This window comes from Nicotiana sylvestris, chromosome 10 (assembly GCF_000393655.2).
Source record: "Nicotiana sylvestris chromosome 10, ASM39365v2, whole genome shotgun sequence".
NCBI lineage: Eukaryota > Viridiplantae > Streptophyta > Magnoliopsida > Solanales > Solanaceae > Nicotiana > Nicotiana sylvestris.
The window spans coordinates 112,345,924-112,373,605 of record NC_091066.1 but is presented as its reverse complement, the minus strand read 5'-3'; the positions used below and the strand labels follow the sequence as shown (position 1 = coordinate 112,373,605).

The following is a 27,682-nucleotide window of genomic DNA, read 5'->3' as shown; positions in this document are numbered from 1 at the left end:
ACGTTACTTTTCCTAAGGTTAGCAAATGCACTAAATTCCCAACCGTCAAGGTAGGGTATAACCCCGATGCCCAGTGTACAACATTGAAGTGCATACTATATACTATAACCCCGATGCCATGTATATACTATATAGTTCATTCGCCCCAAATTCAATTCAAATCACCCCAATGTATATATAGCAAACAAATATTAGTAATCATTCTTGACAACTTATTTCGATCCGAGGAGCGAAAAGGAATCGGCAATCAGAATGGCGATGGCGAGGGGAAGCTCTGGCCTCGCTTACCCGGAACGATTTCATGCTGCTGCTGCTGCGTATGCAGGTTTTGATGGATCTCCCCCCGACCCTAATAGCTCTAAGTTCTCCAACGAAGTCGCTTTGCTCCTCTTTGCCCTTTACCAGCAGGTCCCTTTTTCCTTCTTTCCTTCTTGCCCGTTTCCTTTTTTTTTTAAATTGTAATTTTGTTGGTTAAATGGCTTGATCTGATTTTCCCTTATGTTGAGTTACGGCAGAGGAGGGATAACTGATAGGAGTACTTAATCTATAAGGCGCCTTTGGCATATTATTCCCGTTGAAATTCTCGTAGATCTGGACTTTCATTTCCCTGTATTGTTATGATAGGAAATATATTGTTTGATGAAATCATTTGCTATTTCTTATTATATGTAAATTCGCAGCTTTCAGAAGAGAACAAATCGTGAATGTATTCTGGTCCAACGAAATAGTTTACATAATTCATAGAGTACTATTTATGCACTCCCGTACATATGCACGTGATCAACAAGGAGTAAACCAAGCTGAAGTTTAAATCTAAACAGATTTAAACTTGGCAATGTCCTTGGCAATGTCCTTCATATTTATATAAGATTATAAATACAACTAAAATACAAACCAATTTTCTGTTATAACTAACCTAATATGCTAATACGTACCCCTCCAGTTGGAGTAAATACATTATATATGCCCAAAACTACTTTTTGACCTAACGCCTTTCGTGAATATGTCAGAGGAGTAGAGGAGGCAAAATTAGCGGTCACAGAGGCTAAGACTGCTGCGTTTGATCGGATGTATGAGGAGCTGGGGGGCAAAGGTGGGGATAAGAAGCTATTTCGGTTGGCCAAAGCGAGAGAGAGGAAGGCTCGTGACTTGGATCAAGTGAGGTGCATCAAAGACGAGGAAGGTAGAGTATTGACAGAAGACTCCCAGATTAAGCATAGATGGCAGACGTACTTTCATAAACTTCTAAATGAAGAGGGGAGCGGTAGCATCGTGCTAGGGGAGTTGGGACACTCCGAGAGTTACCGAGACTTTGGGTACTGTAGGCGTATCAAGGTTGAGGAGGTAGTGGGAGCTGTGGGTAAGATGAGTCGGGGCAAAGCGACAGGACCAGACGAGATTCCAGTAGAATTTTGGAGGTATGTGGGTAGAGCGGGCTTAGAAAGGCTGACTGAGCTGTTTAATGTTATTTTCAAGACGAAGAGGATGCCAGATGAGTGGAGATGTAGTTTGATGATTTCATTGTTTAAGAACAAAGGTGATATCCAGAATTATAACAATTATAGGGGCATCAAGTTGTTAAGTCATACCATAAAAGTTTGGGGGAGGGTGGTGGAAGGGAGGGTGAGGAGGGCGATATCTATTTCTGAAAATCAGTTCGGGTTCATGTCGGGACGTTCTACTACGGAAGCTATCCACCTTATAAGGAGGTTGGTGGAACAATACAGGGAGAGGAAGAGGAATTTGCACATGGTGTTTATTGACCTAGAAAAGGCGTATGACAGGGTCCCTAGGGACGTTCTTTGGCAATGCCTGGAAGTGAAAGGGGTGCCGGTAGCATACATTGAATCGATAAAGGATATGTATGATGGAGTTAAGACTCGGGTCAGGACCGCAGGAGGTGACTCCGAGCTTTTTTCGGTGATTATGGGGTTACACCAAGGATCTGTGCTTAGCCCATTCTTATTTGCTCTGGCGATGGATGCCTTGACACACCATATTCAAGGGGAGGTGCCATGGTGTATGTTGTTCGCTGATGATATAGTTCTGATCGATGAGTCGCGTAGCAGTGTTAATGAGAGACTGGAGGTGTGGAGACAGGCTTTGGAGATTAAAGGTTTCAAGTTGAGTAAGACCAAAACGGAATATCTGGAGTGTAAGTTCAGCGGCCTGTCGGGGGAAGCGGACGGGGTGGTGAGGCTCGACTCACAAGTCATCCTCAAGAGAGGAAGTTTCAAGTACCTAGGGTCTATTATCCAGGGAGATTGACGGGACGTCACGCACCGCATTGGGGTGGGGTGGATGAAATGGCGGTTAGCATCTGGAGTCCTGTGTGACAAGAGGGTATCACCGAAACTCAAAGGTAAGTTCTACAGAGCGGTGGTTAGGCCGACTATGTTATATGGGGCTGAGTGTTGGCCAATTAAGAATTCACGTATCCAGAAGATGAGAGTAGCCGAGATGAGGATGTTGAGATGGATGTGCGGGCATACTAAACTGGATAAGATAAGGAATGAAGATATTAGGGAGAAGGTGTGCGTTGCTCCCATGGACGACAAGATGCGGGAAGCGAGGCTTAGGTGGTTTGGACACGTGCAGAGGAGAACCATAGATTCCCCGGTTAGGAGGTGCGAGCGGTTGGCTTTGGCAGGTACGAGAAGAGGTAGAGGGCGGCCTAAGAAGAATCGGGGCGAGGTGATCAGGCAAGACATGACGCGACTCCAGATTTCCGAGGACATGGCTCTTGATAGGAACGTGTGGAGGTCGAGCATTAGGGTTGTAGGCTAGGGGGTAGTTCATAGTTTTTCCCTCTTTGTACCGGGTAGTCTGATAGAGTTTTGCCTATGTCTGGTAACGGTCTATGTTATATTCACACTATTTTGTTGTTTTGCATATGATTGTATTATTGCACCCCCTTTCACTTATTTGGTGTATTTTAAGATATTATTATTACTTCTCTTGCTTCTTTTGTTGTTACAGATCTCTTCTTTCGTTTCTTTTCTGAAATTATTATCTCTTCTGTTGAGCCGAGGGTCTCTCGGAAACAGCCTCTCTACCCTTCCAGAGTAGGGGTAAGGTCTGCGTACATCCTACCCTCCCCAGACCCCACTAGTGGGATTTTACTGGGTATATTGTTGTTGTTGTTGTTGTTGCCTTTCGTGAATATGTCAGCCTTTTGTTCTCTAGTACGAACATAAACATAGCTTGTGTGACTTACTCCTATATGAATTTAACCTAACAAAAAGGAAAATCAACTGTTATGTGTCCGTATGCTCGTGAAAGATTGGATTTGCTACTACCTAACATGAGATGTTATTTAAAATAAGACCTAAAGTAAGACTGTTCCCCTCAAGGTGTTTGGATGTCTTTGTTACGTTCAAATACATCTTAGAATTAGAGGAATGTTCGATGAGAGGGTGATAATGTGTGTATTCATTGGGGACCCAAAAGGACAAAAGAGATGACGTGTTTATGACCTCAAGTCAAGGTGAGTCTTCACATCAATAGATGTAGTATGTATGAAGAAGAGTCTCCTTTTGAGGAAGGCAAGGTACATGACATTGAGTTGTATCAAGGAACTCTCACAAAAAGAATAATTTAGAACAAATGATGTAGATTTTTTTCTTTTGGTATATGCCTTGTCTATGGGATTTTATCAATTATTAGTAAAATTACTTACCTTATCAGAAAAAAGAAAGGCTCTCAGGGAGAGGAATCTTCATTGGTGACAAATATACAAGTGCAACAGTTGGAGTCACAAAAAAATAATACTAATGAGCATCTTCACAAGAATGTGGATGAGCATATGCAATCCAAAGTAAAATAAAATGAAACAAGCACACCAAAAAATGAAGTTAATGGGAACAAATGTGAGGAACAGTCTGCTATGAAGCAAGAAAAGCTTGGTATATTGAGGTGATAGGAAGATTGAGGGGTGGACTCATACTTCCTGGAGTTTCGAACCAGCTTATACCTCTCACAAAGTGAGGTTGGGCCCACAAAGCAAGCCTACTGCAACTTCTTTGATTATTAAAAAAATGAGGAACAACTTGTACAAGCCAAATTACAAAGCAGGCTACAACAAGAGAAGAAAGCACCATCATATTTGAGGAATCATATGCAACCAACAGTCGAAAAAACCCATCTTCGGAATGTTGGAGTTCTCAGAGTCCATTTATAGTTGGAACTCTCGGCAACTAAGGGATTGTATGAGGGCCCTTGGGTGATTTGTGGCGATTTTAGCATCACTGAGTTCCCATGTGATAGAAAACATTGTTCTAGGTTTAGTAGAGGAATGCTGGAGTTCTTCGAGTTCATTGAAGATTTGAGTTTGATAGATCCTCTTTTATTTGGGGGAAAGTATACACGATCAAGAAATAGTTTCAACTCTAGGATTTACAGATTCTTGTATTGTTTCGAGTGGGATGATCTCTTTAGTGCAATCAAACAATCCAAGCTCCCATGTGTTGTCTCGGATCACTGACCACTAATCCTAGAGTGCGGGCGTTGGTCTAGAAATGCCTCTTATTTTAAGTTTGAAGATATGTGGTTGGAGCATTGTGATTTTGAGGAATTGGACAAAAATTGGCGGATATCTTTTAGTATTTTGGCAAGCCGGATTATATTTTTGCTACGAAGCTTAAGCTACTGAAATTCAAGCTTAAAAAATGGACAAGTCCTGTTTTGGCCATTACAGGAAAGCTCCTATCCTGAATAAGGTCATGGAACTCGATCAAGCAGCTGAAGAAGCACCACTCTCGAATTATCTTTTGCTCTCAAAAGCCAACTTACATCTGGAGCTTGAGGACATTTTTTAAATGGAAGAAATTTCCTAGAGACAGAAGTCTAAGTGTTTTGTGTTGAGGCAAGGGGACAACAACACTGCTTCTTCCACAAGATGGCAAACTCCCACAGGAGATGCAATCATATAGACAACCCGAAGATTGGAGGAGTCCTATCTAAAAATGAAGATGCCATAAAAAAATGAGATCCGTAGGTTTTATGGAGCTTTGTATCGGGAGAATGAGACTTGGAGACCACATTGGGAATATGCGACCGCCCTAGCATTTCCAGCGAGGAAAAAGAGTTGCTTGAAAGACCCCTCCAGGATGAGGAAATTCATGGGATTATCAAAAGTTGTGAAAGTGACAAGGCATCGGGCCCCAATGGTTTCTCAACTGGATTTTTCAAAAAGTGTTGGACGATTATAAAAGTTGATTTGTTTAATGCTCTCAATCACTTTTACAACTCTGAATACTTTGATAGAAGTTTAAATTCCTTCTTCATAACACTTATTCCCAAGAAGATCGGTGCAAAGGAACTCAAAAGATTATAGACCTATCAGTTTGATAGGTAGCTTCTGTAAGATCTTCTCCAAAGCATTGGTAGATAAGCCAAAAAATGCACTGCCCAGTCTTGTCAGCTCCTCTCAAATGGCATTTCTCAGTGATAGAAACATTACAAATGCTGCGTTGATCGCTAATGAATGCTTGGATTCCAGGATGAAGTCAAGGAAGCCGGGAATCATTTGCACGTCGGACATTGAAAATGCGTTTGACCATGTAAATTGAGAATTTTTGTTGAATTTATTGAGTCGATTGGGCTTCGGTAGCAAATGGATTAATTGGGTGAGATTTTATTTATCCACAATAAAATTCTCCGTTCTCATCAACCATAACCCCCATGGTTTTTTTTTCCTCACAAAGAGGCCTCAGACAAGGAGATCCTCTTTCTCCTTCTCTTTTCATTCTAGTTATATAGGGACTTAGCAAAATGTTATGTAGTGCAACTCAGGAAGGCTGGATTTATGGTTTTCATGCGGATTGTAGATGTACAAGGAATCTCAAAATTTCTCACATTTTATATGCGGATGATACTTTGATCATGTGTAATGCAGAACATCATAAGAACATCAGGTTATGATTTTGAGGATGATTCTATCTTTCTTTGAAGCCGTCTCGGGATTACATATAAACTTTTCAAATAGCTCTCGGTTTCCTCTCAACAATGTGCCAGATATTAGCGGACTGCAAAATGTTTATCCTTATCTACTTGGGCTTACCTTTCGGGGATAAATTCAAATCCTTATATGTTATGAACGAGGTTCTTGAGAAGATGGAGAAAAAGTTGGCAAATTGGAAAAATCAATGCCTCTCTTTAGGTGTCAGAATCACTCTCATCAGTAGTGTTCTTAGTGCAATTCCTACTTATATGCTGTCTCTTTTTTAGGTACGATCCTCTGTCTTGAAGCGCATGGACAAATTGAGGAGAGACTTTCTTTGGAAAGGCAACAAACAATCTCACTCCTCTCTTGTTAATAGGAAGACAGTTGCTGAAGATAAAGAATAGGGGATTTGAGAATCAAGAACTTGAGGAACCATAATGAAAGCTTATTACTGAAATAGCACCGGAGATTCAACAAGGAAGACAATGCACTTTGGAGGAGAACCTTGGTGGAAAAATTCTCTCTTGAGAATCAATGACTCACCAAAGCATCCACAACACCTCGTGGCACTGGAATTTGAAAGCATATTAGAGGAGGTTGGAATAACTTTGAGGCAGATATGGGCTTCATTCTTGGAAATGGAAGGAAAATAAGGCTCTGGAAAGATGCATGGATGGGCGACACTCCTCTTAAAGATCAATACAATATTTCTTCCCGCACAATGGGGTAGTTGCTGAATTTATTCAATGCAAGGCTGGAATCTCTTTCCTTGAAGGAACTTAAATGATTGGGAAATGGAAAGTTTATGTCTTTTGCTTCAGCGACACCATAGCCTTGGATCACAATAAAATAGATTTTGTCAAATGGGAGGGATATTTCCAAAGGTCTCTTTACAGTCAAAAGTTGATTCGTTGGAATCAAGCAACAATGGGGATTATTCGCCTTGGAAAATTTTTTGGCTTAGCAAGGCTCCTTTGAAAGTCTCTTGCTTCTCTTGGATCATGGCTGGGGAAGTTTGTCTGACTCATTGGCCACCTCTTCTCGCATTATAGAGTTAACAATCAACCATTGAACATGTTTTGGCAATACTTGGCATGTCTTGGACCATGCCAAAATTCATTTTTGAGCGATTGCAATGCTGGAAAAAAAGGGATTGCGCAAGAGATCACAACAGACTTGGAATACCATTCCCCAAGCCATTTGGTGGACTATTTGGCTTGAAAGAAATAGCAGATTTTTATATGGCAACAAGAGAAACATAGATAGCCTTGAACAATGATGTATTTGTTTGCTCGATTTTTGGTGCAACCTGCTTATTGTACATGATGAAGTTGGATTTCTAGATATGATAGAGGAACTGCACTTTTTGTAATTATGTTATTGGGCACTGGCTTAGAGCAAGTATATATAAATCTTTGATTACTTATTCAAAAAAGAAAAAAAGAAAAATTCATCTTCGAAATACTAGTGTATAGCTTCTTTAGGTAAAGCCCATTCTCAAACCACTTTAGTTATGAACGTTTCTCTTCAGCACACAAGACATTCTTGTGTACCAGTTTCAATTGTGCCTAGAAATTAGTTTGAAGCCATGAAAGATGAAAGGTGGATGCAAGCTATACAAGCAAAAAATTTAGAGACAAGTTGCACATGGACGCTATTGCCACTACCAAAAAGTAAGAAGGCAATAGGTTGTCGATGGATCTATAAGATCAAATATCGTGCAAACGGATCCATAGAGTAGTTTAAGACAAGGCGTCTAGGACATAATTAAGTAAATAAAAATGTGCTTCTTCTAACAATTTAAGCTTTTAGTGAGATGGTTACCCAATACAGAGCTAGAATCGTGTATTATTAGTTTACTCAATATTGGACCCCCCCTATGATATGTTGTCCACACTCCAAATGTCCTGGGCTGATATGCGGGGGTGGGGGGAGGGGGGTTAAATATCCCTCATTAATATAGAGAACGAGTTGTTGTCTCCTTATACAGTCTTTGGCAGTACTCACCTCATGAGCTAACTTATGATGTTGAATTAGGCCCAGGGTACTATCTCGCCGAGCTATATGCTTAACACCTGCAAGTTGAATTGATTAGAAACAACTTAAAGTTCCATTATTTTGTGGAGTCAAATGCACTATGATTCTTTTTCCCTTTTTTTTTTTTGGGGGGGGGGGGGTGGTGTTAGAGGGTTGATGGCATATGTTGTTGTTGTATCATTTTTAAGAAACATAAGTTTTTAGTTCCCGTTTATAATTCAAGTTCCTTTCATTAGCCAAAAAAAAAAAGAGAGTAAGTTTTAGCATGGTTCATTCTCTTCAGTTGTGCTATTGGGTGTAAGGCTTAAGACTACTAAGTTTAGAAAATGGAGGGTAGAGAATAGACTGATTTTTCTTACAGTCAAATCTTTTTTCAAAGTTTGCTGGTGAGAGAGGAGACAAATTTTCCACATTTATCGATTTGGATACCAAGGGTGCCCAAGAAAGTATATTTTTTTGCATGGTTGGCAGTGAGGTGAGCGATTATGACGGCTGGTAATCCAAAGAGAAATATTACTTATTTTAGTTGGTGTTATATGTGCAAATGTTCGGGTGAAGAAGTTGATCATCTTTTGGTCATTGTAGGGTGGCGTCAGGTCGGTGGAGGGTGATCTTGAATTGGTGGTTTGGTATATAGTGGGTGATGCAAGGCACTGTCAAAATATGTGTTGCATAGCTGGACTGTTAGACGAAGGAGATGAAGCAAACGGCTTGGGAGGTTACTTTGCTAGCTCTTATGTGGGTCGTATGGAATGAGAGAAATAGGAGTGTTTGAGGAGATTGAATATGATTTTGTACATTTAAGGAATAGCCTTTTGTCTGTGATTGTTTTTTGGTGCACCCATAAGATTCCTATCTATATAGATGATTGGGTGTCGTTCCATAAGAATCATGTTCTTTTGTAATTTCTCTACTTTTTGGTATGCCTCTTGTATACGAGAGTCTTTCTCTCCCAATACTAATAAAATTATTTACCTTATAAAAAGAAATGATTTTTCTTTCTCTTGTTTATGCACTCTATAATTGTTTGCTGAATTCCAAAGGATCTGGCACATAGTATGACTATTGATATTCTTGTTGTGTCTAATTGGTGCAGGCAATTGTAGGACCTTGTAAGATTCCTAAGCCTAGAAGTTGGAGTCCAGTAGAACAAAGCAAATGGACAAGGTTTCTTTTAATGAGCTCTATCATTCGAATATTATCTAATCTTGATTTTCATCATCTACTTTATTCGAGGAAGTTTTTCTTTTACCTTTTTCATTACATGATAAACATATTTGTGCTAAATTCTCTTATGTCTGCATAAAATTAGTTTAGACATACATTCCATTGCCTAACTGAAGTTGATGTAGCTTAAAAACAAGATAGCACCCAAAATAACATTGAATTTTATTTATTTCTACTCTGGTTAGTTGAAAATAAAGTTGTCTATTAGTAACTGATAATGTCTACCTAGTAGTTTGCAGTAGTCTTTATCTTTAAGTTAGAATAGAGTGTTAATTGTTCTATGAATACTAACTGCTTAGAGATACTTATTGAAAATTTAAAAGGAAACCGTTTAGAGCTACTTATTTATGAATAGGACTGTTCTGTATTATGTTGAGAAAGTAGATACTAGTTCTTTTTCCTTCTTATAAGTTTCTCAAAAAAACACACAAGAGTCTTATTCATAAATAAGTAATTCTAGACGTTTTTCCATAAATAGTTAATTAATTCATTTGGTATTACAGGCCCCTTCTTCCTCCTCCATTCTCCTTCTTTCCCCCTCTCAGCCTCTCCTCTCTCCCATTCTCTATTTCTCTCCTCTTTCTCTCTCTCTCCCTCTTCCTAGCTTTTCTTTATCTCATTTGCTCTTTCTCTTTGTTCTCTCTCAAATCTTCTTTCTTTCTTGCTTCTGTTTCTTCTCATTCTCATTTCCCCCTTTGTTTTCCCTTCTCTCATTTGTGCTGCGACATCAGAAGGTCTCCAGCAGCAGAGCTTTAAGTAGAGTCATTGCTACAGGCTAACAATTTCATTAGTTTATAATCGAAGGAGTGTTATAACAGTTAGCAACAGCCAGGGATGGGAAGACATCAGTGTTGTCAAAGGCTCATTTAAGGCGCTTTTAAGCCCTGAAGCCCAAAGAAGCTCAAGGAGGTTGCACTTCAGTGTAAGGCAAGAAACTAAGACATGCGCCTCATTGCCCATGAGTTTTATTGTGAATCAAGCGGGAATAAACAACAAATATAATTAGAAAATAAGTGTATTAGCTGTAAAGGAAAACATTATGAATAACAACAACAACAACAACAAGCCCAGTAGTTTCCCACAAGTGGGGTCTAGGGAAGGTAAGATGTACGCAGCCTTACCCCTACCTCTGGAAGGGCAAAGAGGCAGGAAAACATTATGAATGAATTTGTTATTTTGTTTTATTATTTTGTTCTTGAATTACATACATATTTTTGTTTTTTACCGTCATTGCGCCTTTTCTTACTAAAGCTAGTACTTTTATGTGCTTTTTGCGCTTAAAGCCCAATAGACTTAAAGCGCTTTTTACAGCTTTTCACTTTTGACAACACCTGAAGACAAGCGGTTGACGACAATCAGTTGTCTAAGGCAAATAGTGGTGCCATAGGCGAGAAGAACCTTGGTCGTTGTAATAGGAAAACATTTGCAGTCTCATTCGCATTGAACAATTGTGGGGTCATAACTAATGGCATATTATGCGTCAATTGGCTTCTGAAACAGATAACAACTGATGATAAGTAATATAATTGAATATTCGGAAAAGGGCTAACAATATCCCTATCGTTTGGTAAAAGGTTTACTATCGAGCTCCGTCCACCTATTGGTCCGAAAATACATACAATGTTATCTTCTGGTCTAAAATTACCCCCGCAACTAACGGCAGAATTTGTGGCCCCCACTTTTAATGTGTTGGCATCACGTAATTGGGCCACGTGGCTCCTTATTTTTATTCCTTATATTCAGATTTACCCGCCTCATTATTTGACCCGCCCCAACTCTATTATAACCCGAGCCCTCTTTTTTCTTTTTCTTCTTTTTTCCCGTTCTTCTTCGAGGATATCTGCACATTTCTCCATTTTTTTCCTTCTCCCCAAATGATCCAATCAGAATCAGGAAATCTTGTTCCAAAAATTTATGTACTCCTTTATTTTCATGCTATAGCGTATGTTCTTGATACTTTCTTATTAATAAAATTACCTTACCATTATTAAAACTATATATTCCTTTCTTTTCACATTCTTTTCCTTAACAGTGTAGGATCCAAACCGGGTCTTAATGTATCTTCTTATTGTTGGATGTATCTCTGTTCTCTTGGGTCGTCGTGTAATAGCTGAAATTGTTTGTTTCTGCCTTCCAGATATAACAGCCATTGAGATGAAAAAGAAGTACTTAACCATTTAAGATGAACAATTAGAATCTCAAGATGGTTACAGGTGATAGACTGGTATTAGACACTTCACATATTTTATTCAAATTCTTGATGTTTCAGTCTTAAATTACTCTAAGACTTCTAATTATTTATTCCATATGTGAGCTACCAAAATTATTTTTATAGGAGGTTTCTGTACTTTTTCATTCCCTAAACAGGCCAGTCAAAAAAAATTAATTTTGGTATTAAAAGTTTTTTGGTAAATTGTTCTAGGATTGAAACTTTGAGGAAGTGAACAAGGAGAGATGGTGTTAATTTTGCAGTGAAGATGTTTTGATAAATTCTAGGTTTGAGACTTTGAGGAAGTGAACAAGGAGAGGTGGTGTTGTAAATGAGGGCAAAGTTTTTCGGAAATTTCAGAGGTAGCCGGAAAAGATGGATTGCTTCGGAATCCTGTGGTTATGGCTGAAAATAGGGCGGTGAAGATGCAAGATTTTCAAGTTATAAAATAATTGGGGCGGGTCGGATAATGGGGCGGGTATATTATACCCATATGTATTGTCTGACCCACTAAGCCACGTGACCCAATTATGTGATGCCAACACATTAAAAGTGGGGTCCACAAATTCTGCCGTTAGTCGCGGGGGTAATTTTAGACCAGAAGATAACGTTGTATGTATTTTCGGACCAATAGGTGGACGGAGCTCCATAGTAAACCATTTACCAAACGATAGGGGCATCTTTAGCTCTTTTTCCTTGAATATTTATTGACCTGTTTGGTGTTGAACAGGTCGCCTATATGTCAAATTTAGAGACGAGATAACAAGCAGGGGAAAAGATTGATTAATGGGATTATGAAATTGGAATATTAATAATCAAGATTCATCATGATAGTCAGTCCTAGCCCAAAAGGTAATTCATTATTTCATTATTAAACAGGTATCCCAGAGCCAGCAATAAAAAGATAAAAGAATAAAAAGAAGAAAAAGAGGAGAAGAGAAGAAAAGAAAACAGGACATCCCAGTGCCACAGCCAAAAAAAAAAATCCTACTCACAGCTGTTAATATTCCATATGCATTATTGTGGGCTGAATTTGTATTCTAAAAGGTGGTCCTATATTTGTAGCTGGAATGGACTTGGTAACATGGCTTCCACTGAGGCAATGCGTCTCTTCGTAAAAATATTAGAGGTCTGTGCAGAGCTAACCCTGCCTATCTTGATAATTTTCGCGGTATGAATGAAAAAATTAAACAACTTTTATTTATTATGGAACATGAATAGGAAGAAGATCCAGGTTGGTATTCCAGGGCCTCAAATTTTGTTTCAGAGCCTGTAATTGACGGAGATATGAATGTGAGTTTCCCTTTCCTTTGTATGATTCTTTAATTCTTTTCTCTCTTTCTTTTTCCCTAATCTGAGCTTTCATCTTTTCCTTTAACTTCCCATTTTCTCCTTTCGTTCAGCATAATCCAAAAGCTGAGTCAATTATTGAAAACGGAAATACTTTTCCTGAGACAAAAACTATTCCTATTGAAAATGGCAACTTGTCAGATGCTTGGGATAAAGATGCTGTATCAGAAAGTTTTGGTGCAGTTAGTGTATATGATCAATGGGTTTCACCTCCAGTATCTACTCCACGACTGAAAGCTCGATATGAGGTATTTGTTTTGCATCTCTTATTTGTTGTTGCTTTTACTCATACTCTCAACCAATCTCCATCTTCTTTCACAGCATGGAGCTGCTGTTATTGATGATAAGATGTATATATTCGGGGGCAACTACAATGGGCGTTACCTTAGCGATCTCCAGGTATGAAAACTATCTAAGCAAGCTGTAATTGATATCTATATATCTATATATCTATATATCTATATATATATATATATCTATATATATCTATATATATCTATATATATATATATATAGTTGTTGAAGTCTTTTATACTTATCACAGATCATAAGATTTTCAACTCTGATGATTCTTTACCATGCTTGTCCTGGGAAGCTGGTTAACACTAGTTACTGCAGATTTTTTCATTCTTAGTCTCATTCTTTTCAACTTTTTTATGTTATTGCCTCATTAGATTTTCTTTTTCCCAATCCTAAAGAGTAGGTATTCTTCCATTGTAGTTTTTCTCCTCCTTTGGTTGCTGGACATTCAACTTTTATGGATTGGGGGTCAATGCAGGCTTTGGACTTGAAGAGTTGGACATGGTCTAGAGTTGAAGTTAAAGCAGCTGGTGGTGAGGCTTCTCCCGTACCAGTAGCTCCTTTGGCTGGTCACACCCTGGTTAGTATTGAAATATGGTTTTTGTAATAATCAAATTATTGTGGTAGCTACGCCAACTTCTGCCTGGTATTTACATGGGGATTCAACCCACATAAGCATTGAGGTTTCTCTTTGCTCATATTAGTTATCCTCTGTTCTCTCTCTCTCTCTCTCTCTCTCTCTCTAGGTACCATGGGAAGGAACTAAGCTCATATCAATTGGTGGACATATGAGAAATCCTTCTGAAAGTGTGCAAGGTTTGTTCTTGTCACTTAAATTGGATTCCAATTTTTTCTTTGTATAAGAGCAGCCTAGAGATGATTCAGGTGTAGTTACTCCAAGTCATTACACCTGAAAATGGAAGTTTCTTTTCCCAGAAGAAAAGAAGAAAGAGATGAAATTACTCTTCTTGGCTTCATGATAATCATTAGAAGATTTGGGGTTTACTTTTGAACCATTTGAAGATGTACTTTTGGCTCATTAGAATGCTTTGACCAGCTTTGGGCCTATGACTACCAATATTATCCAGTCATGCATATTGCAAGGTACTGGGTGACATACATGCACGTATGAAGATCGCAAGACGCTCTGGTCTCATTTATGTTCCATGAATATCTGCAAAGTACTATTCCATGACCTAGAGAACTTCTGGCCTTGTTTATTGGGCTTTAAATACAAAGAGAAAATAAAGCATGAGCTTTAATGAATAAAGACGCACAAAGAGAAAATAAAGCACGAGCTTTAAGTTTAACGAATAAAGACACAAACAACAGAAAAAATTCGCTCTCTACATATATACACATGTGGTTTTGCTAACCTACTACATGAAGGTAGTAGGTTAGCATTATACCAACTTTTTCACCAAAATGCCCCTTGCCACCTAATTAAAATAGAGACTTTTAAGGGCTTTTCAGTCTTTTATTTAAATCCCCAATTTCCATCTCTACATTCTCCTACACCCATCTGCCATTTCCTCCACCGTTTTGCTCTAGAGGCTCTACCCCAAATTCTGATGTCGAGAAATGTTTCTTAAAACCCCTATTATGGGATCCATGAAAATACTGTTAAGAACCTGTATTACCCTTTTTTAGAACCATCAAAAGTACAAGTTTTTAAATATAATAATCAAAATAGCAGAGGAAACCAAAGGCATTTTCAATGTCATATTCTAATCTTTTTGAATCTACATGGTGCGACATCAATATCTTATGTTCTTTTCTGTTTGAAACAGTTCATGGAATAATTTATTACTTCAAAAACGAAAAATTGAATGTAACCAGAAGATGAACACTAAGTTCGTATTGGTCAAGGTAGCATAGAGAAAAGATCCTATAAAGAACTTTGAATTTTTGAAATTGAGAAGTATGCCCGGAGATGGAAGGTTGAGAAAATTGAAAATGAAGAAAAGATTCATAGAGAGAATGCAGAGTGCTTCAGGCACGAATTTTCTACGGAAAACTAAAAGATTGAAAAGTCCTTAAAAGTCTCTAATTTTAATTGGGTTAAGGGGCACTTTCGTGAAATAAATAATGGGTACAATGCTAACCTGCTACCTTCATGTAGTAGGTAGCAAAACCCATATATGGAAGGAATTCAAGAATGATAACTACAAATTCACACTGATAAAGGAAAATATACACTTAAGAAAATAATAGTTGTATGAACAAAGGAATTGAAAAAACTACAAATTATCACAAAAAGGAAGAAGGAATTCAGACACTACAATAAAGTGAGACATTATTGTTTAGTGTCATTATTTTCCAGACAGAGCTCATGGGTAATGAGGCACATGCCTTAGCACATCTGTGTCTGCACTAAAGGCTTTGCCTAAGTGAGACAAACTACCGACCTGTTTTGGTCACCTAACTTAAAGAGTATCTTCATAGGATTCGAGTCATTACATAGAACCTTATTTACTTGATTTTTTTTTTTTTGCTTAATGCTATGTGCCATTTGTTTGCCAGTGATGGTGTTTGATCTGCAAATGCATACTTGGTCGACCTTGAAGACATATGGAAAGACACCGGTATATTTGTTTATCCCATAATGCTGTTTTACCTTTTAGTGGCTTCAAATATTCTTGGCGTCCCTGCTTCTGATTTGATGATTTCTGGGGTTGGATGTTTCCTGACTTAAATGTTGTATTCTTTCTATCCATCTGTTTCATGTCTTATAGCCTGTTTAGCCAAACTTCTCCAAGGCCAAAAGCACTCTTTTTTTTTCCAAAGTCAGGTCTTTGGCCAAGCTTCTAGAAAGAAAAAAAGTGCTTTTGAGTAGAAACAGTAGTAGCTTTTGAGAAGCAGAAAAGAGTAGCTTCTCTCCAAAAGCACTTTTTTGAAAAGCACTTTTGAGAAAAATATACTTAGAAGTAGTTTCTAAAATCTTGGCCAACACTAATTGCTGCTCAAAAGTACTTTTTAAATTGATTAGCCAAACACAAACAACTTTTCGCCAAAAGTACTTTTCTGAGCACTTTTAGAAAAAAACACTTTTCAAAATAAAGCTGATTTTAGAAGCTTGGCCAAACAGGCTATTAGTCTAAACGAATGAAACAAACAAACTAATTATTCTTGTTTGATGAGTTGATTAACTTCTGCTTTTGCTTTTGCAGGTTTCCCGTGGAGGACATTCAGTAACCCTTGTAGGAACAAGCTTAGTAATATTTGGTGGACAAGATGCAAATCGATCTCTCCTGAATGATCTACACATTCTAAACTTAGAAACCATGGCCTGGGATGAAGTGGACACGCTGTAAGATGCTTCCAGGAAGTCTTTAAGCACGCTATTTTTTCTTCAGATTTTCTTGCTTGTCTTTTTGAAGGACATAGAAGTCAGTTACCATCTGTCTACTTTAGGAGTTTTCTCTTGTTTGGCAAAAGAAATCCTCATCTAGTTAGCTTGCATGTCTTATTGCCTGTATACATTTTCAAAAATCTACTGATGCTAATAGTGTGAACATTTACAAAGATTTTGCCCATGTATCTTTTTATCTTTCGTTAAAAAACCATCATCATTTGGTATATGCCTTTACTGGTTGCTTAAGCAGTTTACTCTTATAAGTTGGTAATATCCACTTTCCTTGACCTTATTATCTTCTTAGGGGAATGCCTCCTTCTCCAAGGTCAGATCATGCTGCCACTATACATGCAGAGCGCTACCTTCTAGTTTTTGGTGGGGGCTCACACACTGCTTGCTTCAATGATCTGCATGTTCTTGACCTGCAAACTGTGAGATAATATTTTCGGTTCCAAAAGATAGAGAACTGCTCAAATTAGAATATTATTTGTTATTGGTAACTGTTATTTAATTTAACTTTTACAGATGGAGTGGTCAAGGCCTACTCAACAGGGTGAAATACCAAGTCCACGTGCCGGCCATGCTGGTGTAGCTGTTGGAGAGAATTGGTTTATTGTTGGGGGAGGCAACAACAAGAGCGGTATGCTTTGTACTTTAAGAATAGCTATGGCGTTCATAATAGTTCCAACTGTTGTTTATGCTAGGATTTTTAGTGCCTTTTTCCTTCATCGAGGGTTCTTGGCAGAATCTACAATTTTAAATATATGAAATTTGAATAAGATATGATGACGATCTCGTTGTCTGAGCAATTTCTAGTCCATAACAGATCATGCGAGTAAGATAGTACTCCTTCTGTCCCAATTTATGTAGCAGTGTTTGACTGAGGCAGAGAAAAAAGAAGACTTTTGAAACTTGTGGTCTAAAACAAGTTATAGATATTTGTGTGGCTATAAATCATTTCATTAAGGGTAAAATGAGAAATTTAAGTTAAATTACTTTTAAATAAGTATGACATTCTTTCTGGGACAGACTAAAGAAGAAAGTATGATACTTAAATTGGGACAGAGGAAGTAGCTTTCAATTATTCCCTCTATTCCATTTGATCTGATACTCTTTCCTTTTGGTTGGTTCCGAAAAGAATGACACATTTTTGTACGTGGAAACTCTTTAACTTTTTATTTTTACCCTTGATGACATGCTCTTGTAGTCATAGCAATCACATGACATGTTTAAGACCACAAGTTCTACGGGTACTTTTGGTATGTGTCAAAAGTCTTTATTACTTAAACTTCGTGCAATACCATCATACAAAATGAAAGAGGGAGTAGTTAAATTTTTTTGGCTAGAGGGATTAGTTTTATACAGTCAGACCAGTGTTATAAATAGCGCTCGCCTCAGCGCTAATAGCGTGAGGCGATGCGATGCGAGGCAGTGTCGCTACATTCCCTCTTTTGCGTTGCGTTTCAAAATAGCGTTCGCCTTTGCCTGTGTGGCAAGAGGCGACAGTGTCGCGAGAAGCGAGTTTAGCGTCGCTTTTTAAAATAACAAAAAAGAAAAAGGGCAAAGATTAAACAAAAAGGGTTGCGATTAGGGCTTGACAACAGAGCTTCTTCAACTTCGAACAAAACAACAGAGCTTCATCTGAACTCGCGATTAGCCGATTAGGGCTCGCATTTACTGTGCCATCGTCTTCTTCATCTGAAAGCTTGAGGTTTCTGCCAAGTGCCATCTTCTTCTTCATCAAGTTTCTGCCATTGAAAGACCAGGTATGCTTCTCTGAGTATCCTTTCTTTCTTCTTCTTCTTTCTTCTTTCTCCTTCTTCTTCTCTTCTTCTTTCTATTTTTTGTCCTCTGTTTTTTGTCGAAAAGAACAGAAACAGAGGTCTGTTTTTGTGCTCTATTTTTCGAGCAAAATACAGAGGCTCCTTCCTTCCTCTTTCTTCTTCTCTTAATTTTTTTTGGCTCTGTTTTGGCAAAATAACAGAGGCTGTTTCGAGGCCCTGTTATGGCAAAATAACAGAGGCTGCTGCTTCTCTTAACAAACACTCTGTTTTTTCCAGGCCCCGTTTTGTTTGACTTTTTTCAACTGTTGACTTATAGTCTACTATGAGTCGATGGCTATCTATTGAGTCTTTAATTTTTGAACGATATATTTATTAATATATTATTGTTATTGAATTTTTAGTTATATGTATATAATATTTTATGTTTTTGTATAAATTGTCGCTTCACATCAAAAAGGCGAGCCCTTCGCTGCGCGCCTCTCGCCTCAGTGAAGCGGGCCCTCGTTGCTATTTGTCGCCGCACGCTATCCAAAACACTGAGTCAGACCTCACTATAACAATATCCCTATATAACATCCATTCACTATAAAAGCCAAGTTTTTCTCATAACCAATTTTTAAGTTATATTTTACCTCTCTATAACAACTTTTTACCTATAACAACAATAGCCATATTTATAGCAAAACGCTAAAAAATTATTACCCCTCTATAACAACCATATAGAATCTTTAAAATTACTAATAATTCTAAAAATATGCACACAATCTATTCCATTAAACAAGTTTATATAACAACAACAACAACAACAACAACTACATACCCAGTATAACAAGTTTCTATCTTGCATAATATATAAGATTTGAAGATTTACACATGATATCTTTTCTATTTGACAAATTCCAAAAAATATTTAGATAGAAAATTTAACTGTTAAGCTCTTAGATTGTCTTAAAGGGAAAGCTATTGGATACCTTTTTGCTGAAATTTGGACACGAACCTTCGCCAATTCAAGCGTTAAATTAGTAAGAGAATGAAATCTACGAAACAAGCTACAATTACAAAGTTCTTCCATCAATCTTGAAAGAATTTATTTTTCTAGGTAGCTTTAAAATGTTTGCTTTAGAGTTTAAATATGTATAGGTTTAGTTATGAATTTATTAAAAATGTATTTGCTTTCTTCAATATTTAACTAGTGAAATATGCATATCTTTTGAGATTTAAATTTGAATAGTTTTCTTATCTTTTATATGTAACATTAAAAAAGAAAAAATAATTGATTTTTGAATAATTTTTATCTATAACAACCAAAAAATTATTTTAACGTCAAATGCTGTTATATGTGTGTAACAACCGTTCACTGTAAAAGCCAAATATCGTAACAAACGAGGCTGTTATAGAGAGGGTTGACTGTATCATCTTGTTACTTCCTAGAATCTTGGAGTCAATGTTGTTGGTGCATGAGAAGTGTCCCTATGTGCCCCTGAACAATTGGGAAAGGCCATTCGATAGTTCGAATGGTTGGTTAACTTTTCATGGTAAAATAGTGTTTATTTATCTCTCAACTTGTTATCCACATCTTTCCCCAAAAAAGGAAAGGTTATGTACAACCTCTTTTGATAAGGTAGTTCTCAAGTTAGAAAATGTCTTGTAGAAGATATGTTAGAGATCTACAACATTTTACATATTGGTTATGTTAGGGCCTTTCTAAAGGGTTTACGCTGATACATTGCTGCGTTGTAAGCTCGTGTTCTTTTACATTTTGAACTGTGTGAATTGCCTCAATTGTTGATGGGTTTATTGAACTTGACCCAGGAACTCTGATACTATATTCAATGGTGTGAACCACTTCACCTAAAAACTTGTGAGGTTCTAGGTTTGAGTCTTACCTCCACTAGCCCGACAAAATATTTATAGGTATTTGATCCAAGAAAGAGAGTGTCAGCCCCTGTGTAAGGACGTCTTGCGAACCTATAATAAATAAATAAATGTGTCTTCTTTCTAAGTGTTTAAGCTTGGGTTAATCTTTCAGATAAGGCGGCTTACATCATTTAATATGTCATATCAGCCAAATCTCGGTCATCTGTTGATTCTGTTCTCACTGTTAATTCGGTGCTTACAACTGTTTATCTCTACTTCTGGTTCAATTGTATATTGTCTTCGCTTATTCCCATCTCTCCGGGCTTCGCTATCTTAACTCAACTCATTGAGCCGCTAACTTTGTTCTAGGTTCGTATCTCAGCATTCTGAGTCCATTTTCTTTGTTCCAGCCCCCACTTTAGCTTGTTGAGCTTAGTCACTCTTCTCCTGTCCACTCTTGAGTTTGTTGAGCTTACTCTCTCTACTCTAGCTGACTCTTTAGCATACTAAGCCTTTTAAAAAGCCAAAGCAGAGCAAAAAACAATCAACTAGTATATAAACCCTAGAACTGAGTTACATGTGCGAGATGATGTTGACACGATAGCTTCCCATATCAGCTTTGTAAGGGTTTTCCAAATTGATTTGCAAATGTCTCTTTTTACTCTATCCCCTGCCTTAAGGTTTTGAGTTGCATGTACAAATTCTTTTCTTGATGTGTGAACTAGAGCATTGTAATACTATGAGAGTTAACAGGTTAGGAACTTGTGGGTTTGTCTCTTGGTTTTTGCATAAGCAGGTTGTGCTTAGCATGATTGTTTTCTGTGATGCATCATCTAAATAGCCGGTGCAGATGAATGAGTGAAAGTACAGAAGAAATATGAGGTCAACTGTTTCTAATCTAGTACAGAACTAGAGCATTTTAATACTATGAGGGGTCGTTTGGTATTATTAGGGAATATAATACATGTATATTCAGTACTATTCTTATACATAGCAATCCATGACATTAGCAATATCATGGTTTTTGGTACATGGATAAGCATGTATAAAGACATAACTGCCCTTCCAAAACCTTTTTCACATACAAAGCTAAAGAATGTGGAGGGTATTTTTGTATACAAACAATTTCAAAAACAATTATGCAATGTATGTTTTAACACCAAACCAAATAGTCGATAAGAAATAATCCTAGCATAATTAATCCTAGTATAACCAATCCTACAATTACTAATCTCAGCATTACTAATATACCCTATTCAGTACTATTCATATACACCCTACCAAATGACCCGTGAGAGTTAACAGGTTCAGGGGACTTGTGGGTTTGTCTCTTGGTTTATGCATAAGCTTGTTGTGCTTAGCATGATTGGTTTTCTGTGAAGAATCATCTGAATAGCCGGTGCAAAAGTACAGTAGAAATCTGAGGTCACTCTGTTTATAATCTGGGGGGGAGCGTACTGTAGATTCTAATTTTTCTAGAAAGTGAAAGCAGTAATCCGGAGTTGGACAAAAAATTATGATATCTGTGGATCACTTATATTTGCTTCAGTATGATTTTAGTTGTGGACCATTGACATCGTTCTTGTGTTTATGCTTTTTTAATTTATTTTTATTGTTTCAGTCTCTCTTACAACTTTATGCTGTTCTTATTATCTTACAATTGTTGCAGGGGTCTCTGAAACTGTTGTGCTCAACATGTCTACTTTGGCTTGGTCAGTTGTAACAACTGTTCAAGGACATGTTCCTCTTGCCACTGAGGTATTCCTGTTCCGGGCGGCGTCTTCTTTTTTCAAGCAACCTACCAGTTTTCATTTCCTTTTTTTCCCCTTTAAGTATCTGGACTGGATACAAAGCTTTTGCTTATTCTGTTTTCCAACTAAAAAATAATTTTTAGTTGGATGACTCAAATTTGAGCTGTCTGAACTAATGCCACGTGCTGCTTCTGTTGTTTCCATATCCCATTATTCTGGCTGTCCAATGTGGTCCTACGATTGAATTCCTGAGGTGTGCTCGACACTCTACAGAATCTGTGATATGTCATCAATGTGACATAATACAGCAGACAAAAATGAAGAAGAGCATCCATCAGTACCCTTGAGCTATTCAAGTTCTGATCACGCTCATCCCTGATTAAACTTCTGTGGAAATAAGCTTGACAAAATCTAGATTGTCCGTGCGGTTGCAATATCTTTAGTTACCACTAAATTGTGATGCAGACAGATATGAATATGTTACCATCTCAGGTTAAGCCTAAGTTAGAGATGATTTGAATTTTGATACTGCATTTGTTTTAGTTGTCAAAAGTTTTAACTTATTGTTCCTCATTTAAGAAGTAAACAACAATGAAATGATGTTGGAAAGTTTGGGAACTCTTCAGTTTCTACTATGCCAAGACTATTGTATTGTTCCTTATTGCCCGGGCCACTGATCATCTGGGACCTAAATGTGTTTGATGAACCTGCGTTTGCATGAAATTATTTTTCAAATAGATAACAGTACGTTGGGTTCTTAAGTATTCTTAGAGATTGATATTTTGCGTTTTTCTTTCTCCGAATATCAAATTATGCTTAAGAGATTGCTATATTGTCTTTTTCTCTAAATATCAAAGTGTTTTAGCTTCTAACTTAAGACAATTTCTTGTCCTAAAGGGCTTGAGCTTGGTCTTATGTTCATATAATGGTGAAGATATTGTAGTTTCTTTTGGAGGATACAATGGGCGATATAATAATGAGGTAATTCCAGCACAGCTAAATCATATTTATTCTCTTTGCTAGTTTGGTCAGCCCTTCCACTGGGGCAAGTGATTGTTGGTTGGTTTCTTTATCCTTGCTATGCTTCTGCTAATTAAATTTCTCTATGGTGTCTTTCATCACTGTTTTAAGGTCAGCGTACTAAAACCAAGCCACAAGTCAACCTTTCAATCCAAAGTGATTGAGACTCCTGCAGATAGTGTTTCAGCAGTGCAGAATGCGACTAATGCCACAAGAGATATGGAATCAGAGTATGGAATGGGCCAAGACGGCAAAATAACGGAAATTGTGATGGACAACGTTGAGTCCGAGCCAACGGTATTCAGATGCTTTGAAATTCATTATCTTGCATTTATGACTGGTGATGTGATGTGAATTTTGCTAGCTTTTCTTGTACACTGAGATCTCAGTTTAATTGTGCTATCAACTTTCTTTAAGATAACTAGTATGTTAATCTATCTACTCGGGAAAAAAAAACAAATAGGTACATCTATAAAGCTGCATTTGAAGTTCACATTTTGTTCTCTTCTCTGTGAGAATATGCCTCAACCAACTAGGTATGTCTTGTTTCTAAAATTCCTTGCATATTTCGAGTAGTTGATAATAGACTAAGAAAGAGATAAAAAAGCTCGTGAGAATAAAAATGTTGTTCAAACAAGACAACAAAGGATCTTTGAATTCATTGAAATTGATGATTGCTTGTTACGAAACACCACCTATGTATAGGTGTAACGTATCTTGTATAAAAACTAAAAATAGTGAAAGCAATAAATGATTGTGTGCTATAGATTTATAATTATGACTCCTCCTTAACTATTGTGAGGTGCATTTATTGGGTGGATTGAATCCACATCATTAATTGCACATGGGTGAGTTTGATTTGTTAATTCCTTGTTCATATATCTTTATATCCAACAAGAGTATTCATGGATGTTCATACTGGCAGAGTCATTTAAGTGCAGATTAAACATAGTCAATCCCAATGAAAAGAATTTAGTCTTTTTTATATAATCAACTTTAATTTATAGTCCTTGAAAGATTAACCATAGTCAATTTTAACCACTTTAGCGCACACATTTCACATGGCATAGAGACAAAGATGAGTCCCTGAGTCTGGCACACGAAACAAGCATCAAACATAGTATACCTGTGTAGGTATATGTGTTAATATCACCTAAGCAAATTTAAACCAAATAACAAACATGCTTGAAGGTTTGGCATGTCATATACTATTCAATTAGCAATTACATTTGCGGGCCATATTAGCGCTTCTGTAAAACATGTCTGGTCCTCCTATTGTAGTTTTTCCTATTTTCTCACTTTTTTTTTATGTTGAAAATTTCAAATATCTTTTCTTGCATCCCAAAAGGAAAAAAAATAAAACGTTAGGATCCAGTAGTTTGAAATATGTTCCTTTCCAGACGTGTGTAACTCACCCTCCAAGCCTTAACTGGTACCTGTTACTAGTGGGAGGTAGCAGGTATCCCGTGTAATTAGTCGAAGTGTGCGCTAGCTGGACCATACACCACGGTTATCAAAAAAAATAAAAAAAATCCTTATTTCTGTAACTCAACCCTCCAGTTATAGATTTTAAGTGAAACAGAGGATCTATGATATAAGAATATGCCATTTTCTTCTTGGCCTTCAATCTTCCAACTTGTCCTAGCTTTCCAGAAATGATTAACGGTACTTCCCTCTTTTTTTCTCTCTAGCGCTTCAATCACACTAACATCTTATACCATCAGAGGCAGTTCTAAATTGGCTAAATGTCTGCTGATAGGCCTAAATGTCTAAAATTTGAGTTGAGTAGAGCGATTGGTTTCTGATATCTCAAATAGCAGGTCACTGTCACTAAATGTATATACTACTTGAGTAACAGAAAATGTAGATGTGTGGCGTTAACTGAGATATTTGTAAGAATGCAGGATTTGTTGTTCGTTAAATGTAAAAGCCAGGTAAGCCAGAACGCCAGTGCAAAACTTCGATCGCTGTTGTCTCCACAAGCTTAGCCTGCTTTCGTATTGCTTTATGCTGTTGAAGGGTTCAATAATTTGCCGTCACTTGAACATGATTTAAACTGACAAACCACTATATTGTCATATTTCTATGCGAGTTCTTTTTTGCAGTGCCATGAGTCATGACTTGTTCTCTTTGACCATACTTCTTCTGGTATCCTTCTGTTTGTCTTTTTCCTTGTCGTTCCCTTGGGACATCATCTCATAGTTTCATCATGCAGGTGAATAAAGTTGAAGAAACTAGTGAATGTCTTTTAGCAGCTCTCAAAGCTGAGAAGGAAGAAGTAGAGTCATCTCTCAGCAAAGAGAAGTTGCAGACTCTCCAGCTGAAGCAAGACTTGACAGATGCCGAGGCTCACAACAGTGACCTTTACAAGGTAACTCTCAAATTGATAGGTATACTATAAGTGAAAGCAAAGTGCTTTTTTTCCCCTTCCCATTTTTGCTTCTTTTTAAAATTTGAGTTGCACTGTAGCCTATGTTCTGTGTTTCATTGTTTTGTTTAAACTACTGGTCTGTTTTATCTTCCATCTCCGGTAAATGGCTACATGCTTTTGGTATCTTTCGGATTTGATAATGCTTTGTGGTTAAGTGGCCACTTTGTCATTTGTTGCTCCCTTTGGATACTGTTAATGTTATTATTCTCTTCAAACAGATTTTATTGTTTGGATACTTTGATGTTCAAATGCTCTCTGCAGGGCATGCTATCATATTCCATATGGGTCTTTCCTATTCTTTACTGCATTCATTTGTCTACATAAACTAATTTTCAATTTTATTCTGAAACAAGATCTGAGCTAATTTTCCAGCATTTTGGTCTTGGTGCTCATGCTCACCTAAGTGCAAGTTTAGATAACGTGAAAATATGTAGTAAGAGAAAAAGAAATATCTTTTGGAGTTTTGCACATATGTATTTGAGATCTTTAAGGGGTCGTTTGGTAGGAGGTATTAGAAAAAATAATGCAAGCATTAGCTCTATGCATTACTAATACATTGTTTGGTACCTTTTTTCAACTTGTGTATAACTAATACTTGTATTAGTTATACACCATACTTGGCATTATCCTATGCATAAGTAATGCATAGAAAACCATGGCATTAGTAATACCAAGGCTTTAATGCATGCATTAGCATGGTTAAAGACAAAATTGTCCTTAAAGTCCCTTAAAGCTAGAGAATATGGAGGGCATTTTTGTAAGCAACTGTTTTTTTAAAAAAAATTATGCAATGCATTATAATTTTAATACACCACACCAAACAATAGATAAGAAATAATATTTGCATAACTAATGTTTGCATTACTAATACATGCATTACTAATACACCTTATTCCGCACTATTCTTATACACCCTACCAAACGACCCCTAAGTAATTTCCAAAAGATAAGACTGCCACCAGGCAAGATCCAGGTCTCTGACAGCTGTGCGTCACATCTAACTTTGTATTTCTCTATTGCATATGCAGGAACTCCAATCTGTACGAGGTCAACTTGCTGCTGAACAGTCGAGTTGTTTCAAACTTGAGGTAAGAGACTATCTTTTGCTTCTTTTTTTCCTTTTCTTTCCTTTGAAAACCAATTTCTGGTTGGAGGCTTTGGTGGAAAGGGGAAATGCTTTGAACCTGCAACCAATTAGGATTTAGGATGGTACCTGCCAAAATTGTGGTTAACATTTTGACTTTAATGATTCACATGCTTTTATTGGTAACATCTTGTTGGTTATAGTTTCAGTTCTAGACTTCACCCCTGTCTCTCATTTCTATTTAAACCCAGCTTCTTTTTTTGATTAAACATGTATATGTGTTTTCTCAACCAAAAAAAAAAAAGGATTAATCGTGTATGTGTTAGTTATTTTTTTGGACTGGTTCCAGCCCATCAAATAACAGCAGATTTTATCAGAATGACCAGGTATTTTTGTTTATGTTGTCATTATGTCCGTCAGCATATTTGCACATTTAGTTTCTGTTTGTGGTTCATTATTTGCATGACATGATGGCAAAAATGAGTGACGATGAGAGACATGTCTACAATACATTGGACAGATCAGGAGCTAAGACACGACAGAAGTTGCGGGTTCCAATATACCCTTCTTACTTATCTCTGCCCGCATATGCACTTGCAAACATACACATACAAATAGCTTTTAAAAGTTGAACTCAGACACTACTCACTATTATCAAACTATAGCTACAACGCACTGAGAAGAGCAAAGTTTTCAAGAGAAAGGCCTGATTTATCTTAATTTGCTGAAGTGGAGGTAGTACATTAATTATAACCTCGTTTGACAGGTTGATGTTGCGGAGCTAAGACAAAAGCTACAAGGAATGGAAACATTACAAAAAGAACTTGAGCTCCTGAGACTACAAAAGGCTGCTTCTGAGCAAGCCTTGAGCGCAAAGCAAAGGCAGAGCTCTGGTGGAGTGTGGGGATGGCTTGCTCCTCCTCCTCCTAGTCAACGAGATGATGCATGAGAAAACTTCGACGCGTAGCACACACCGATATTTATTGGTTATTCTTTTAATCAAATATTTGTTATTATAAGTTCTTCCACAGATAGAATAAGATACAGTATCAGAATACTTTTAGGTGGAGCGGGATATAGTGTGTGATGGCTGGTGGGATTTTTGTTGTATAATTACCAAGAACAGTTAGTGCCGGATAATTTTCTATTGAGAGTTTCGACAGAACCTCCACTTCCAGAAGATAGAAGTTTTGGATGCGAAAGTATAGGAAGTTTTTTTTACTGGTGGTTGGAATACCGTTTGGCTGTAATGCTTAACCTCTTTAATGTAATTGATATTGTGGTATTTCAACATTATACAAGCCGAGTCAAGGCAGAAAAGGATACACGTAAA

At 37.3% G+C, this 27,682-nt stretch overlaps 1 protein-coding gene across 3 annotated transcripts; it reads left to right on the top strand.

Moving 5' to 3' along the window:
• On the top strand, positions 1-27,682 carry LOC104247944 (acyl-CoA-binding domain-containing protein 4-like). 3 transcript variants are annotated; one of them, XM_009804108.2, is made up of 18 exons: positions 6-408; positions 9,078-9,148; positions 12,483-12,546; positions 12,639-12,710; positions 12,821-13,015; positions 13,089-13,166; positions 13,546-13,647; positions 13,814-13,883; positions 15,591-15,652; positions 16,238-16,377; positions 16,727-16,853; positions 16,948-17,062; positions 21,733-21,821; positions 22,712-22,795; positions 22,946-23,131; positions 25,050-25,205; positions 26,294-26,353; positions 27,116-27,682. In XM_009804108.2, exons 1-18 carry the CDS (start codon positions 253-255, stop codon positions 27,296-27,298), a joined length of 2,010 nt encoding a protein of 669 aa, XP_009802410.1. In that variant the 5' UTR covers positions 6-252; the 3' UTR covers positions 27,299-27,682. The 3 variants fall into 3 exon arrangements, with proteins under 3 accessions (XP_009802413.1, XP_009802410.1, XP_070016843.1); XM_070160742.1 differs by lacking the exons at positions 6-408; positions 9,078-9,148 and adding an exon at positions 12,080-12,269; XM_009804111.2 differs by lacking the exons at positions 25,050-25,205; positions 26,294-26,353; positions 27,116-27,682 and adding an exon at positions 23,298-24,792 and having other exon boundaries at positions 1-408.

What these genes read in the sequence shown, in the direction of transcription:
- LOC104247944 (XM_009804108.2), top strand. Translation starts at nt 253, where the DNA reads ATGGCGATGGCGAGGGGAAGCTCTGGCCTCGCTTACCCGGAACGATTT. An exon ending in TGGGATGAAGTGGACACGCT is followed by an intron (nt 16,378 to 16,726) that starts GTAAGATGCTTC and finishes TTATCTTCTTAG; the next exon opens with GGGAATGCCTCCTTCTCCAA. An exon ending in ACGTTGAGTCCGAGCCAACG is followed by an intron (nt 23,132 to 25,049) that starts GTATTCAGATGC and finishes TTCATCATGCAG; the next exon opens with GTGAATAAAGTTGAAGAAAC.